Consider the following 18,106-nt stretch of genomic DNA (forward strand, 5'->3'; position numbering starts at 1 on the left):
AAACTGCGCAGAAAAATGAGTTGTATTTTAGAGGTACAAATTTCTAGTAATAAATTAAGTCAGTCACAGGGATGTAATGTACACCACAGGGAATATAGTCAGTAATATTATAACAACTTTGTACGGTGACAGATGGCAACTAGACCTATTGTGGAGATCATTTTGTATTGTATAAAAATACTGAATCACTATGATGTACACCTGAAACTAATAGACTATTGTATGTCAAAAAAATGTGAAGTTAAAATGTTTAAAAAATGAATTGTATTTTAGATTCATGCATTTAGCAAATACTTACTTGGTGACAATTTAAGAACCTATATACCATGTACTACACCATGTACTAGGCATAGAGCAGTGAACAAGGCAGACATGATTCCTACCTTCATGGATTTCACAGTGTAATGGGAGAAACAAATACAGACCACGTATTTAAATGCATTAAACAAAGGATAACACTGGGCGGGCTCACACTAAAAAGCCTTGTGGTGAATTATTTTGTAAAATAGATAATCCCTGTGTGTGGCAATAATCACTCCTTATGATTTTAATTTGTTAAAGTTTGTGCTTCATTTTCCTACAAAAATATTGGTATTACATTATAACTTCTTAAAGGTGAATTATTTAACCAAAGCAATTTTCTTGTGTTAATAAATTAACATGCACATAACTAGAATTATAGCAAAGTCTACTTGGTAGTTGTCTATTTTCCCTTTCAGATGTAATTACTGTTGACTTTTATTGTGTCTCAGCTTAGTATCATCTATTATTAATGTATAATGTTTATTTTTGGTCTGTAGAGGTCTGTTGTCTGAAGGGATAGTTCATCTTCATTCAGAAACTAAGGTATGAAATTGAACTTGCTGTAAATGTAATTACGTTGTATAGAATTTAGGTTATTTTTTAGGCTTTTCTTAGAACAAAACAGAGGAGTATGACTCTACAGAAACAGAATATAAGCCTTGATACTTAGAAGAGATGCCTTCATGATGTTACTTATAAAATAAGCTGAATCCTTTTTTGTCTCATAATTTCACTGAACAATTTGGTTATATACTGGAAGAAATTCTGAGTAAAATGAATCTGTAACCTAAGGAGTTTGTTTTCCCTCTGAAGCTGAAATTTACCAGGTATTCGACCCAAAAATGAAAATTATTTATATACTAAGAAGGTAATTTGAAAGGTTTATTCATTCATTTAAATATTTGCAGTGTATAGATCACTATTACAGGTGCTGGGCTTATTGAGGTCTACAGGTTCCCCACCCACAGATATCAAGGCCAAGAAAACAGCCTATGTGAAGGCCTGCCTGGGGAATAATCAGTGAGGAGAACTCAGTTCTGTGAGTCATAACATCCGGTTTAATATTCCACTAGCCAGCTGAATATCCTTGACTTTATGGGACTCATTTTCCTTATCTTTGAACCTGTTGGTGCTAGTGATATCTAGGTCTTTTCCAGCTATACAGTTTCTGGGATTCTTTAAAATACAATTCAATAATTCCATGAAAATAGGAGTTCTTCTGTGTAGTAAACTAGCAGTTCTCTGTATTACAAAACTGCTTTCCAGGGCAAATGATTAGAATCTAATTAATCAATAATTTAAATTCTTTGATGTAGCCAAAGACCAAAAATGTTGATGCAGTGAACAAGATTCAAAACAGACTACACTCTACAAATAAAGGAAGGAAAACAAATTCAAGGTATAGTACAGTTTTAAAAGTATTACTTTCTATTTTTTTAGTTTTATGATTCATACTATCATGATTTTAGTTATTAAGCTCTTTCTCTTTCTCCAGATCTTTTTATACCTGGCATCGTATATATCTTATCTACATTCAGTAATTTAAAACATTCTCAACTCAGAAATGTCTTACAGCAGTTAGTAAACATTGTACACAGTTCTTTTAAGCAAAATCGCCACATTTCAAATTTTTAAATGTTATTTTTAGTGAGATATTTTCTTAGAACTGAGTCTAGAACATAGGTGTCTTTGCTTAGTTCTCTCAGACTAGTCTACTTTTTCGAACATTTAATAGAACACCATACATTATTGTGTGTATTCACATACAGAGTGATTTGGTAGGCTCTAAATAAGACTATAGTATCATTATAATTTACATTCTATTGTTTTTGGTGATAAAGAATTCAAGACGGTTCTTAGTAGTTTAAGCTTGAAAAGGGGACCTAAGAGGCAATCTAGGATAGGAAACCTTCTGGAAAAGGAAGGTCATACCTACAATGGGTTGTACCAACACGCTTCTTATTCACAGTAAATTATTAAGTGTCTATTACTTATCCAAACTGATACTGCATTATAATCCTGGAAAAATCTTTGTTAATGTTGGTGTCTTTTAATAGGCTAAATAACTTTTTTTGTTTTTTGAATAAAAGAAAAAATACAGTGAAGGGATAAGGAAAATAAAATAAATCTAAAATAGGTTGATAGGGGAGCCTGGTGGCTCAGTTGGTTGAGGGTCCAAATTGGTTTCGGCTCAGGTCATAATCTCATGGTTCGTAGGATCGAGCCTCACATTGAGCTCTGCACTGATAGCGTGGAGCCTGCTTGGGATTCTCTCTCTCTCTCTCTCTCTCTCTCTCTCCCTCTCTCTCTCCCTCCCTCTCTCTCTCCCTCTCTCTCTCCCTCTCCCTCTCCCTCTCCCTCTCTCCCTCCCTCCCTCCCTCCCTCCCTCTTTTTCTCTCTCTCTCTTTCTCTCTCTCTGTCCCTCCCTCTGTCCCTCCCCTGGTTATACTCATGGTCTCTTTCTCTCAAAATACATAAACATTAAAATAAATAAATAAATTGATAGAAGAAAAGAGAACATATACTGCGTACATCAGTACATGCATGCATGCATAACTGGTTATCTTATTTTCAGACTTCAAAACTACTTTTTAAGGAAAAGGTTGTTTTTATAAATAGAATTCTGAAGTCTGTGCTTATGTATTAAAAGAAAGTTAGGCTTTAAATTAAGTAAAAAGTTAAAAACAAGGCTTTTGGAATCATAAACTTGATGGGTTAGGCTTGGCCCATTCCTTAATGCCTTTACTAGTGACTTTTATTTCATATTTCTTCTCTTGTTAAGAAAAGCAAATCCAATTTTTGGTTGATTTTGGTTCTGGTTAGAATGTGTTTCTTTAGGTGGAAAAAAAAGTTGATTTTGATTGAGCTAATAAATGTTCACTCTAATTCTTAAGAGGTATTATTCTCAGTGTTTGCAGAATTATGGCTAAACACAATATCACTTTATATAGTTCTTCAGCAGCATATAAGTTAAAATCCACAGTCTGGATCTAACTTGGGAGGCCAAGTTCAGCACTCTTAGTTTTGATGTTTACTTGTTTGGAGGCAATGTGTAGACAAACTGGTTTCATAAGCCTTCTCTAGCTCTGTGGCCGTGTGATTCATAAAGATTGAAAGTCAGCCAAGTCTTTTATAATATAATCCTTGGAAGTATCAATTATAGGTTTCATCATAAATTCAAAATTAATAATTTTTTAATTAATAATTTTGATCTTTTTTATTTGGATAAAAGTCATATTTCCTTTGTGTGTTGACATTGTATATAATATATAATGAGTATGTATATGTGTGTGTATGTTTATTTATAGTATAAAATTGAAATACTTTGATGTACAGACTGCCAATGATGTTGCCATTCCAGAGGATTTCTCAGACTTTTCTCTTGCTAAAACAATTAGTAAAATTGAAGGGCAACTGGAGGAAGAAGGCTTACCTGATTATATCGATGATGATATTTTTTGTGGTGTTAGTAATGACATTGGAATAGGTAAGTTTTCTTCTGTTTATTTTTATCTGTATATCACAATTACTTAGAAACAGATATTTGGGAAATATTTTTTTGCATTTAAAAAAAGTATTGTGATATCTTGCACTTGTTTCAAAATCATCTAGTGGGACATGATGGTAGGAGGAATGAGTGGAATTATAGATGACATAAAATTGGTTATGAGTCAGTTGTTGAAGATGGATGATAGGAAAGTAGTTTTTCATTGACAGCGTCTTTCTACTTTTATATGTTTGACATTTTCCATTATAAAAAGTAAAAATGAAAAAGACTATATGGTATTGGTTTCATTGACCACTGTTCAACTAAGGTTAAAATGCCCCATAGCTTATCATTAAACATTAAAATACTTTTTAAAACCCAATGTCTTTGTATTTCTTTCATTGATTGTTACCGTATTCTACTTATGGCATGTTAAAAGGATAAATGAATCACTCATGTGGCATCAGTTAAAATAATCAAATTAGTTTTCTAATGAATGTGATTTTCTTTCTTATAAACTCATTCTCTGCAAATCACTTTGAAAAATAATAATAAGTTTAGATACTCTAAAAACATTATCAGTAGTGCCTCTAGAACTGTTGAATTTATGAGGTGCCACCTATGCTATTATAAACATAAGACGTTGAGTGTAGATGAAGAGTTAATACTGAACTATAATTGTAAGTTCAGGCAAGCCACTTGGCCTCTCTGTAATTGCAATTTCTTAATTTCAAAATTTAGCAGTTTATATTAGATGGTCATCAGGTTATCTTTAAAATTCTGATTCTGTGAAAACAATAACAATTTATATGTATAATGATTATTGTGCTACATGCTACTCATTCATAAATGAGCAATTCATTTATGAATTTATCACATTTACTGGCTAGTAAATCTAAGCTTTCTGGGTGTACTTGTCAGAAGAGAAGATAAAGGAAGCAGGAAGCTGCCTTTAGGTCTTTGTCAAGATGCCTTCAAGGACACACTGGTCACATGTTGGCTGTTTCTCAGTACATAGTCACCCGTGGTCCCATTACAATATTCCCACTCCCAGATACATAGAACCAATACAACAGACTACCTTATATTGCCACTTGGTTTTTATTGCTGAATCACCTCTCTGCCACTTTGTCTCCCTGCATTCCCTTTCCAGAGTCTTTGGCCTAGGTATCTCCCCTTTTGGGGGAGTTTTTCTCTTATTCCAGATATGAATGGGTATCTTACAGGCAAGAGGAAAAGATAAGAAAAGTAGTTTAGTAGCACATACTGCTTTCTAAGACTAAAGTCAGAGGGAGATGGGGATGGGAGGTTAATGCTGTGGCCTACAGAGATGAGAGCACTCAACTCCTTGATGACACTAAGGTTAGTTGGGGAGAGAAAGAGATGGACAAACTCAGGCTCTCGCATTCTTCCTCCTTTCCCCTTAGAGAACAGCTACTGCAAACTTCACATTTTTAAATTTATCATTTCCCTTCTATCCTGTGCTGCTAACCTGGAGTGACACGAGAGGCTTGAAGGAGAGTTGAGGCTGGAGAGATCTAGGTGGGTTAGAGCCAGTCATCATTAATCATCTCCATGATAACACTGGAAGCATTTAATAGAGCTTTGGGGGCACCTGGGTGGCTCAGTCAAACGTCAGACTCTTCATCTTGGCTCAGGTCATGATCTCATGGTTTGGGAGATCTAGCCTTGCGTCAGACTCTGTGCTGACAGCACGGAGCCTGCTTGGGATTCTCTCTTTCTCTCTTCCTGTCTCCCTGTACCTCCCCAGCCCACATGTGCACTCTCTCTCTCTCAAATAAACTTAAAAAAATAAAAAGAAGAGCTTTGGAAGGAGTATGGATGAAGAGATTTTGTGCATTCTCTGGGGTATATTCTAATGACTTCTCAGAGACCACTCAGGGTGTTTACTCAACATAAGATCCATGAAGGCAAAGCTTGTTTTATCCCCATTAGGTCTGGAACATTGTAGAGACTTAATGTATATTTTTTCAATGAATGATTGAATGAATTATGGAGTGAGTGCTAATTTCAGTTTTCACTTTATTTACTTGTATACACCTAGAAACATCAAAGATTTACTGCTGATATCATTGAATAAAGAACTTTAGGTAGCAATGAAATACTTTGCAAAGGCAGATCTTAGAGTTTGTGCAAGAAAGCTTCAGCAGTAAGGTATTAGTGTATTTCTTTGCTTCTAAGGCACATAGACTACATTATAACTTCCGTGAAATTGGCATGTGTGTTACAGTCAATGGTATTTTATAATTACAATGGCTGAGACTGAAGTTGAGTTTTGCTCGAGTGGTTTTGTGTTTGTTTCTGCCAAACACCTGGGGATGTTACCAACCTGAAACCACTTTAAATTTTGACTGAGGTATTTTGTACCACCTTGGTAAACACAAATTCAGTTTGCAAGAGTGAATACTGGCTTGTGGTTCAGATTCTAAGGAGAGGTTTTTGGGTTTTTTTCCCCTCTTTACTCAGTTCCACTGTTGATATGTGAACAGTTCCTTTCTGTTGGGTGGATTTGTTTTTCCTTTACCTTGATAGTATGAGTATTCAGTGTCTTTAGTGTTCTCAAACAGGGGTCTCCTGATAAACTTGCCATCTTGAGCATTCTTTTTCCTCATAAAATGGTCTGTCTGCAGTTAATGGCATCTTAGATTCAGTGAAGGACAATAAATGTAATCATTTAAATCCACAGAAGCACAGAACAGATTTCTAAAGGCCAAACTCCGTGTTATGCAGGAGGAATTGGATAATGTTGTATATGAATGCAATAAGAAGGTATGTTTTTTAAACTAAATGCTCTATATTTAAAGATATGTTAGGAGCAGTTTCATTATTTTTACCATAAATGTTTATTGACATATAATTTACAGTTAACTTTTGAATTAAAAATTGTATGTAAATACTGACTTATATTCTATTCTGAGATGTTGAATTTTCACTAAGTGAAAAAAATTTAAATACTTGTTAGCAGTTAGAATTTTTTGTATAAGATTTACAAATGGAAGCTATTAAACACAAATGAAACTTCTAACTTCTATTTTTGAAGATGAGAGTGGAACACAATTTGTTATTCTCCTTGAAATGGATATAAGTATCTCATTAAAAATCATTGGAAACTCCTTTTTGTTTTCTGCTTTATGTTTTGATACCAAATCTTGTGTATTTTTCACATAATCTGTAATTTTATAACTATAGGAAAATGAAATTCAGGATTTAAAGTCTCAAATAAAAAACTTGGAAGAAGATTGTATGAGACAGCAGCGAACAATTAATTTGCAACAGTCTCAAACAGAAAAATATAAAACTCTTTTTGAGGAGCTAAATAAAAAATGTGATGGATTACAGCAACAGCTGTCTTCAGTAGAAAAGGTAATAATTTTGTGATTTTTCCTGCCCTAATGTTAAAAACACTATAAAACATTAAAGTTACATGTTTGTGTAGACATCACTTTTGTTCACTTATTTTGTTAGTGTTTACTAAAAAGTCTTCCACCATATATAGGAGAATATTAATAGATTTATTGAGATAAAATTCACATATAGTACACACCACACTCTAAAATTTTTTTTAATTTTTTTAATGTTTATTTATTTTTGAGAGAGAGACAGAGCACAAGCAGGAGAAGGGGAGAAAGAGAGAGGGAGACACAGATTCCAAAGCAGGCTCCAGGCTCTGAGCTGTCAGCAAGAGTCAATGCGGGGCTTGAACTCATGAGCTGTGAGATCACGGCTTGAGGCAAAGTTGGATGCTTAACAGACTGAGCCACCCAGGCACCCTGAAATCACCCTTTTAAAGTATACAATTTGGTGACTTTTTCTTAAAGTTTACTTATTTTGAGAGAGAAAGAGAGGCATCCAGCATGAGTGGGAGAGGGACAGAGAGAAAGGGGGAGAGAGAGATTCCCAAGCAGGCTCTGCACTGTCAGTGCAGATCCCAATGCAGAGCTCAAACTCATGAACCATGTGATCATGAACCAAGCTGAAATCAAGAGTGAGATGCTTAACTGACTGAGCCACTGGGTGTCCCCCAATTTAGTGGCTTTTAATATATTCACAGAATTGTGCAACTATCACCATGATCAATTTTAGAACATTTTAATTCAAATGAACATTTAAATTTAAATACAGGTTAACATATAGTATATAGTTTAATAATGATTTCAGGAGTAGAACTGAGTGATTCATCACTTAACCTATAACACCCAATTCTCATCCCAACAAGTGTCCTCCTTAATGCCCATCACTCATTTAACCCATCCCTCTCCTTCCTCCCCTCCAGTGACCCTCAGTTTGTTCCCTGTATTTCAGAGTCTCTCATGGTTTGTGTCCCTTCTCTGTTTTTATCTTATTTATCCTTCCCTTCCCCTATGTTTGTTTGGGTTTTTTTCTTAAATTACACATATGAGTGAAATCATGATATTTGTCTTTTTGTGACTTATTTTGCTTAGGATAATAAACTGTAGTTCCTTCCACATTGTTGCAAATAGCAAGATTTTATTCTTTTTGAGCACTGAGTAATATTCCATTGTGTGTATATATGCCACATCTTCTTTATCCATTCATCAGTTGATGGACATTTGGGCTCTTTCCATTCTTTGGCTATTGTTGATAGTAGAGCTATAAACATTGGGATGCATGTGCCCCTTCGAAACAGCACACCTGTATCCCTTGGGTAAATACCTAGTAGTGCTGTTGCTGGGTCATAGAGTAGTTGTATTTTAATTTTTTGAGGAACCTCCATACTGTTTTCCAGAGTGGCTGTACCAGTTTGTGTTCCCACCAGCAGTGCAAAAGAGATCCTCTTTCTCCACATCCTTGCCAACATCTGTTGGTGCCTGTGTTGTTGATGTTAGCCATTCTGACTGGTGTGGGGTGGTGTCTCATTGTGTATTTCCTGATGATGAGTGATGTTTGTATTTCCCTGATGATGAGTGATGTTGAGCATCTTTTCATGTGTCTGTTAGTCATCTGAATGTCTTCTTTGGAAAAGTGTCTATTTATGTCTTTTTCCCATTTCTTCACTGGATTATTTGTTTTTTGGGTGTTGAGCTTGGTAAGTTCTTTACAGATTTTGGATACTAACCCTTTATCCAATATGTCCTTTGCAAATACCTTCTCCCATTCTGTCGGTTGCCTTTTAGTTTTGCTGATTGTTTCCTTTGCTGGGCAGAAGCTTTTTATCTTCATGAGGTCCCAATAATTCATTTTTGCTTTTGTTTGCCTTGCCTCCAGAGACATGTCAAGTAAGAAGTTTCTGCAGCCAAGGTCAAAGAGATTGCTGCCTGCTTTCTCTAGGATTTTGATGGCTTCCTGTCTTACATTTAGGTCTTTCGTCCATTTTGAGTTTATTTTTGTTTATGGTGCAAGAAAGTAGTCCAGATGCATTTTTCTGCATGTTGCTGTCCATTTTTCCCAGCATCATTTGCTGAAGAGACTGTCTTTATTCCATTAGATATTCTTCCCTGCTTTGTCAAAGATTAGTTGGCCATACGTTTGTGGGTCCATTTCTGGGTTGTCTATTCTGTTCCATTGATCTGAGTGTGTGTTTTTGTGCAAGTACAATACTCTCTTGATGATTCTGGCCTTTTAATACATCTTGAAGTGTGGGATTGTGATGTCTCCAGCTTTGGTTTTCTTTTTCAGGATTTCTTTGGCTAGTCAGGGTCTTATCTGGTTCCATACAAATTTTAGGATTGTTTGTTCTAGCTTTGTGAAGAATGCTGGTATTAATTTGATAGGGATTGCATTGGATATGTAGATTGCTTTGGGTAGTATCAACATTTTAACAATATTCTTCCAATCCATGAGCATGGAATATTTTTCCATTTTTTGAATGTCTTCTTCAATTTCTTTCATAAGCTTTCTATAGTTTTCAGTGTATAGATTTTTCACATCTTTGGTTAGGTTTGTTCCTAGGTATTTTATGGGTTTTGGTACAATCGTAAATGGGGTCGATTCCTGGATTTCTCTTTCTGTGGCTTCATTATTGGTGTATAGGAATGCAACTGATTTCTGTGCATTGATCTTACATCCTGTGACTTTGCTGAATTCATGGATCAATTCTAGCAGTTTTTTGGTGAAATCTTTTGGGTTTCTGTATAGAATATCATGTCGTCTGCGAAGAGTGAAAGTTTGACTTCCTCCTTGCTGATTGGGATGCCTTTTATTCCTTTGTGTTTGCTGAGGCAAGGACTTCCCATACTGTGTTGAATAACAGTGGTGAGAGTGGACATTCCTGTTGTGTTCCGGACCTTAGGGGTAAAGCTCTCATTTTTCCCCCATTGGAGATGATATTACCAGTGGGTCTTTCATATATGGCTTTTATGATCTTGAGGTATGATCTTCTATCCCTATTTTATGATCTTGAAGTATGATCCTTTATCCCTACTTTCTTGAGGGTTTTTATCAAGAAAGGATACTGTATTTTGTGAGATGCTTTCTCTGCATCTATTAAGAGGAGCATGTGGTTCTTGTCCTTTCTTTTATTGGTGTGATATATCACATTGATTATTTAGCAGATATTGAACCAGCCCTGCATCCCAGGTATAAATCCCACTTGGTCATGGTGAATAATTCTTTTAATGTATTGTTGAATCTGGTTGGCTAGATCTTGTTGAGGATTTTGCATCCATGTTCATCAGGGAAATTGGTCTGTAGTTCTCCTTTTTAGTGGGATCTTTGTCTAGTTTTGGAATCAAGGTAATGCTGGCTTCATAGAATGAGTTTCGAAGTTTTCCTTCCATTTCTGTTTTTTCGAACAGCTTCAAAAGAATAGGTGCTAACTTTTCTTTAAATGTTTGGTAGAATTCCCCTGGAAAACCATCCGGCCCTGGACTCATGTTTTTTTGTTTTGTTTTGTTTTGTTTTTTTGAGAGAGATTTTTGATTACTAATTTGATTTCTTTACTGGTTATGGGTCTGTTAAATTTTCTGTTTCTTCCTGTTTTGGTTTTGGTAGTTTATATGTTTCTAGGAATTTGTCCATTTCTTCCAGATTGCTTAATTTATTGGTGTATAATTACTCATAATACTCTCCTATTGTTTTTATTTCTGCTGTGTTAGTTGTGATTTCTCCTGTTTCATCTTGATTTTGTTTAGTTGGATCCTTTCCTTTTTCTTTTTGATCAAATTGGCTAGGGGTTTATCAACTTTGTTACTTCTTTCAAAGAACAAGCTCCTGGTTTCATTAATCTGTTCTACTACTTTTGTTGGTTTCAGTAGTATTCATCTCTGCTCTAATCTTTATTATTTCCTGTTTTCTGCTGTTTTGGGGTTTTATTTGCTGTTCTATTTCCAGCTCTTTAAGGTATAAGATTAGATTGTGTTTCTGAGACCTTTTTTCCTTCTTAAGAAAGGCCTGGATTGCTATGTACTTCCCTCTTATGACCACATTTACTGCGTCCCAGAGGTTTTGAGCTGTGGTGTTATCATTTTCATTGGCTTCCATGTACTTGTTAATTTTCTCTTTCACTTCTTGGTTAGCCTATTCATTCTTTAGTAGGATGTTCTTTAGTCTGCAAGTATTTGTTATCTTTCCAAGTTTTTTCTTGTGATTGATTTCAAGTTTCATAGCACTGTGGTCTGAAAATATGCATGGTATGATCTCTATCTCTTGGTACATGTGGAGGGCTGATTTGTGTCCCAGTATGTGATCTCTTCTGGCGAATGTTCCATGTGCACTCAAGATGAATGTGTATTTGCTGCTTTAGGGTGAAATGTTCTGAATATATCTGTTAAGTCCATCCGGTTCAGTGTGTCATTCAAAGCCATTGTTTCCTTGTTGATTTTCTGTTTAGATGATCTGTCCATTGTTGTAAGTGGGGTGTTGAAGTCCCCTGCTAGTATGATATTATTATCAATGAGTTTATGTTTGTGATTAATTGATTTATATATTTGGGTATTTCCACACTTGGAGCATAAATCTTTACTATGTTAGATCTTCTTGGTGGATAGACCCCTTAATTATGATATAATGCCCTTCTTAATTTCTTGTTACAGTCTTTATTTTAAAATCTAGATTGTCTGATATAAGTATGGCTACTAGGGCTTTCTTTTGGTGACCATTAGCATGATAGATGGCTCTCCATCTCCTTACTTTCAATCTGAAGGTGGCTTTAGGTCTAAAATGGGTCTCTTGCCAAAGAGACTTTTAAAAACTGAGAATAAACTGAGGGTTGATGGGGGGTGGGAGGGAAGGGAGGATGGGTGATGGGTTTTGAGGAGGGCACCTTTTGGGATGAGCACTGGGTGTTGTATGGAAACCAATTTGACAATAAATTTCGTACTAAAAAAATAAATAAAAATAAATAAAAATAAAATGGGTCTCTTGTAAACAGCATATAGATGGATCTTGTTTCCTTATCCATTCTGTTACCCTATGTCTTTTGATTGGAGCGTTTAGTCCATTTATATTTAGAGTGAGTACTGAAAGATAGTAATTTATTGTCATTATGTTGCCTGTAGAGTTGGTGTTCCTGGTGGTGTTCTCTGGTCCTTTCTAGTCTTTGTTGCTTTGGGTCTTTTTTTTCCCCATCTTTTCTCCCCTCAGAGAGTCCCTCTTAAATTTTCTTTCAGGGCTGGTTTAATGGTCATGAATTGCTTTAGTGTTTGTTTGGGTAACTTTTTTTCTCTCCTTCTATTTTGAATGACAGACTTGCTGGATAAAGAATTCTTGGCTGCATATTTTTCTGATTCAGCACATTGAATATATCCTGCCACTCCTTTCTGGCCTGCCAAGTTTCTGTGAATTGGTCTGCTGTGAACCTGATCTGTCTTCCCTTGTAGGTTAAGGACTTTTTTCCCTTGCTGCTTTCATGATTCTTTCCTTGTCTGAGTATTTTGTGAATTTGACTATGATATGTCTTGTCAATGGTTGGTTTTTGTTGAATCTAATGAGAGTTCTCTGTGTCCTGGATTTTAATGTCTGTGTCTTTCCCCAGGTTAGGAAAGTTTCCTCTATGATTTGCTCACATAAAACTTCTACCCCTTTTTCTCTCTCTTCATCTTCTGGAGCTCCTATGATTCAAATGTTATTCCTTTTTAATGAGTCCCTGAGTTCTCTAATTCTTATATTGTGCTCTTTTGCCTTAGTTTCCCTCTTTTTTCCTGCTTCATTATTCTCCATAAGTGTGTCCTCTGTATCGTTGATTCACTGCTCTGCTTCATCCATCCTTGCCACTGGGGCATCCATGTGAGAGTGCATCTAAGTTACAACACTTTTAATGTCATCTTGACTAGATTTGACTTTTTTTTATCTCTGCAGAAAGGGATTCTATGCTTTTTTAAACCCCAGGTAGTATTCTTATTATTGTGATTCACAATTCTAGTTCATACATCTTACTTTTATTAAGTCCCTGGCTGTCATTTCGTCCTGTTTTCTTTTGGGGTGAATCCTTCGTTTTGTCATTTTGCAGGAAGAAAATTAATACAATAAAAATAAATAAATAATTAATTAAAAGCAACACAGAAAAAAACAAAGGATGCTAGATTCTAAATGTGTTTTGGTCTTGTTGAAAGAGGCTTGATAGAGTAGAGAAAAAAGGGAAAGAAAAGAAAAAAAAACGTTTGAAAATTTTAAAAGATGAATACACTAAAATAGAATAAATTGAAATGGTGAGAGTAAAATAGAACCAAAAAATTTACCAAAAAGTAAAAAATATAGTAGAAAAAATTAAAAATCTTCTTTATAAAAATAATTGTTTTCTCTTCCTATGTTCAAGAATAAAAGGAAAAAAATTGATAGATGGACCAGTGAACAGAATGAAATATGATTAAAGTTATGTCCAGTTTACCCTAGAAGTCCAACTATGAAGCACTTTATAGTCCGTGAACTATGCAGGCAGAGAGACTTGTGGTCCTCTAGAGAACGGTTGGCCCAGTTGGACAGGGCTTGGAGTAAGGACACTATTCTCCACTAGATGGCACTGCCTAATTTACTGGTAGATGGCACTGCTTAATTTACTGGTGTGGATTATTGTGGCACATGTAGCAACAGAGGGGTGAAAATGGTATCACCCAGCTACCCTGTCTCTAGTATCAGAACTCTGTGCTCTTGAGCATTGGCAATCAAGCACCCCTCCTTTGTCTCCAGCTTCTGTTAACTCCCCACTTCTATACTGTGACCAAGCCATCAGCCTGCCAGGCAGCACCTGTCCTAAGTTTTATCTCAGATGGGACTGTGTTTCTAGACCCCTCACTTCTGAGGGCCCTGCAGCTTTGACCCACTCAGACCCTCTGGGGAATGGCTAGGTGCTGGCCTGCCCTCAGGAACTTTCACATGACTGCTTTGCTGCAGATTCCCAGAGACTACAGCCAGGTGCCTACCTGCCCCAGAAAAAGTTTGCACAATCATGTAGCAACAGTGTTTCAAGGATTATGGGAAGTTACAACACACATCTGGCACCAGGTTTCACCCTCAACGTCCTTGTTCCAACACCAGCAAACATGGCTGTTCTCCAGAAACCCCTGGGACCTTTGCCTTTGGGGAGGCCGCACAGCCTCTATCAAATGTCCTCCCAGCAGGGGAACCGCCACTCTCCATGTGGCCTGAGGACCCCTTGGTCCTCACTGTCTTCTCCTGGGGATTCGCTCTTCCTACTAGAGCTCCACCAGGTATCAAGCTGCAGAGTTTCAGACTCTGTACTCCCCTGTTCATACAGTCTGAAAGGTATCCAAACCCTCTCCTTTCTCCCTTTCTTGTTCAGTCCCTTGCAGGTTTTCTACTCTTTCTCTTTCCCTCCAGCTGCTTTAGGGGGGAGTGCTTTTTCTGTACTCTCCATTCTCTCTCTGCAAGCAAAACCAGCTCCCTACCCTCTCTGGCTTCTCTCTCCCCATTTCATGTCTCTGTGCCACGTACCTGCTGAATTCTGTGGTTCAGGTTGTATTGTTATGTTAATCCTCAAATCAGTTTTCTAGGTGTGCAAGATGGTTTGGTGTTGATCTGGCTGCATTTCAGGGACAAGAGAGGCAAAAAAAACTTCCTTGCTGCTCCTCCATGTTAGCTGGCAACTCTCAAATTTCTATCTGTCTCTTCTTTGCTTACATAAGCACTTAAAGCTATAAATTTTCCTCTAACTGCTGCCTTATCTGCATTCCACAAATTTTGATGTTGTCTTTTAATTTTCATTAAGTTCAATGTATATTCCCATTTCCTTTATAATTTTTCTTGATCATTGGATTATATAGAAGTATATTGTTTAATTTCTAAATAATTGGGCATTTTTCATGTCTTTCTGTTGATTTCTAATTTAATTCTGTGGTGTGAGAACCTACCCTGTATGATTTCATTCTTTTAAAATTTATCTCAACTAGTTTTATGGACCAGCATTTAGCATCTTTTGATGAATACTTCATGTAATTTGAAAAAAATATATAGTATGCTGTGTTGAGTGGAGTGTTCTGCAAGTATTAGGGTGAGTTTGTTGATGGTGTTGTTAAAGTGCTTAATCATTTATTAGGTGCCGATGCTGAAATCTCTGACTAGAGTTGTGGATTTGTCTTTTTCTCCTTTCAGTTATATCAGTTTTGGATTCATGTATTTACAGTCTCTATTTTGGATGCCTGCAGAATTAGGATTGTAGTGGTTTTGATTAATGCTTCTTTGTAAATACTTTTTTAAAATCTCTGATGATATTTCTTGTTCCAAAGTCGACTTACTTTTTCTGATATTAGTGTAGTAGTTCCAGCTTCATGATGCATAGTGTTTGTGTGATACATCTTTTTACTTGTCATCTGCCTTTTATACTGAGAATGAGTTTGTTATAGCCAGTACAAAATTGGGTTTTGCTTTTTTATCTACTTCGATGGTCTCGTCTCTCATTGGCATGTTCATACCAATTACATTAATTCAGGTTTTGATATTTGGATTTAAATCTATCATCTTGCTTTTCTAACTGTTCTGTTACTTCCTTTCTCTTCTGAATTAAATATTTTTTAGTATTTTGTGGTTTTTCCCCTATTGGCTATATCTTTGTTTTATATTTTTATGTTAGACTCAACACAAAAAACATCAAAAATGTTTGCATGCATAAATTACATCAAACACAAAAAACATATTTACCATATCACAATCTACCTTCAAATCATGTTATACTATTTCAAATATAAGACGCTCACAACCATATACTCCATTTCTACCTCCTTTCCTTTATGCTTGTGTTGTTATACATTTACTTTTAAATGTCATAAATCTCACAATATTTCTTTAAATAGTTATAGTTTAAAAAGATTAACGTATGAAAATGCCTTTTATACTTGCCATTTCTGGTATTCTTCATTCTTTAGATCTGTTTTTGTATATGTCTGCTTGAAATAACTACTCTTTCCATTTTTGTGGTATCAGTTTGCTAATTACTGATTCTTTGTTTTTGTTTCTTTGAAAAAAGACTGTTTTCTTTAAATTTTTTTTATTTTGAAAATTATAGATTCACAGAAAGCTGGAAAAATAATAAGTCCTGTGTACCCTTCACTCAGTTCCCTCATTGATAACATTGAACATAATTACAGTACAATATCAAAACCAGGAAACCAACATTGGTACATGCCACAGGTATTATTCATATTTCATCAATTTTGTATGCACTTGTGTTTGGACCCTTACGTTTTTGAAGGGTATTTTCCTCTAGAGATAGAATTATCTGTTGAAAATTTTTGTCTTCTTTTAGTACTTTAAAGATACCATCCCACTGTCTCCTAGGTTATGTCATTTCTGACAAAAATTTCACAGTAATTCTTTGCTCTGTCTACCTTTTTATTTTTACATCTTTTATCTCTGCTTTTAAGACATTCCCTGGTACTGGTTTTCAGCAATTTGATAATGATGTGTTTTCTTAGTTTTGTGTGGAGAATGTGTTTATTCTGCTTGAAGTTTGTCGAACTTTTTGGATCTGTGGGTTTATAATGTTCCTGAAATTTGGAAAATGTTGGCAATTATTTCTTTCAGTATTTTTTCTTTATCCTCTCTCTCTCCCCCGACCTGAGACTTCAGTTATACTTTTGTTACACCACTTGATATTATCACACTGATAATATATCAATGATATTAGGTCACTGATGTTTTTAAGCCTTTTTCCTTTATATTTTTTGTTTGGATAGATTCTGTTGCTATGTCTTCAGTAGTTCACTCATCTTTTCTTTTCAATGTCTGATGTGTTCTTATTCTTAACCCAGTGAAAAGTTCATTCGGATATATTATTTATCTGTAGAAGTTCCATTAGATTCTGTTTTATATTTTCACTTTATGTTCTCATTATAATAATGTATATAATTAAAATAGCTGTTTGGAAAGCCTTGTCTGCTGGATCCATCATTTTTCTCAGATATGGATTTGTTTCTCTTGACTATTTTTTCTCCTGGAGATCAATCACATTTTCCCGCTTCTAGAATTGGTTAGTGATTTTATATTGGATGATACACATTGTGAATGTTATATTATTGAGTGTCTGTGTTTAGTGTGCTCTTTGAAGATAGTATTGGGTTTTAACAGATATTTTTCAATATAGTCCCTTTGAGGCCTGTTTTTAAGTTTGGCTGGGTGTATCTAGAGTAGCCTCCAAGAATAATTCAACTCTACTACCAAGGCTTCCCTTAAAGATATCTTCCAAAATCTCCACTGAATGCCTTAGATTATCACTATGGACTCTCACTTCTGTCTGTTTAGAGCTCAAATGTCTTCGTTCCTTGTCTGAATGACGTGAATTGTTCTATATACCCTTCCTGCTTGTTCTTTGCTGGCCTTGTTGAGTTTCTCTGTATGCAGGTGTGGCCTAATCCTCAGTATGTGGATTCCTGAAGTTCCTTCCTAATGGAGTTCCTCCTTACTTGAACCCTTCTTAGAAATTCTAGCTGCTTCAGTCTCCTCCAACTCCCATCTCTGTCTCCTTACTCAGCTCAACAGACCTTGAGCTCTATTTGTGTTTTCTCTTCCTTGTACCCAAAGTGTGGGTGTTGCCTTGAGGCAGAATGCTGGGTGATTATAGGACTACTTCATTTATTTCCCTTCTGTCAGGAATCACCATCCTACTCTTTTCCATGATCTCTAAATAGTCATTTAACAAGTTTTGATTATTTCTTTTAGTTGCTTATGGTGTGTTTTTATGTTAGATCCTTATTGTTTATCATGTGTGGAAGACTTAATCTCTGTTTTATGTTGGTTTTGGTCAAATTAAAGTCAGCAGGTACATCCACAAGTTTCTCTGACCATGGATTGTGTCACACAAACATGCTTATCATTAGTAACTCACTTTTTAAAAAGTCTGCTCTCTTTTTATCTTTTTCCCCAGCTAAAATTGATGTTTGTATCATT

The 18,106-nt window shown here is 35.6% G+C and overlaps 1 protein-coding gene across 1 annotated transcript in view; it reads left to right on the forward strand.

Moving 5' to 3' along the window:
• Window positions 1–18,106, forward strand: part of TEX9 (testis expressed 9) — a 63,375-nt gene that overhangs the window by 15,835 nt on the left and 29,434 nt on the right. Inside the window, exons 5-9 of the mRNA XM_049613674.1 lie at window positions 801–846; window positions 1,620–1,702; window positions 3,612–3,790; window positions 6,498–6,580; window positions 7,001–7,174. Of these exons, the coding sequence (XP_049469631.1) occupies window positions 801–846; window positions 1,620–1,702; window positions 3,612–3,790; window positions 6,498–6,580; window positions 7,001–7,174 (565 nt within the window). The remainder of the gene's footprint in view (window positions 1–800; window positions 847–1,619; window positions 1,703–3,611; window positions 3,791–6,497; window positions 6,581–7,000; window positions 7,175–18,106) is intronic.

The sequence above is a fragment of the Panthera uncia genome (genome assembly GCF_023721935.1).
Source record: "Panthera uncia isolate 11264 chromosome B3 unlocalized genomic scaffold, Puncia_PCG_1.0 HiC_scaffold_1, whole genome shotgun sequence".
NCBI lineage: Eukaryota > Metazoa > Chordata > Mammalia > Carnivora > Felidae > Panthera > Panthera uncia.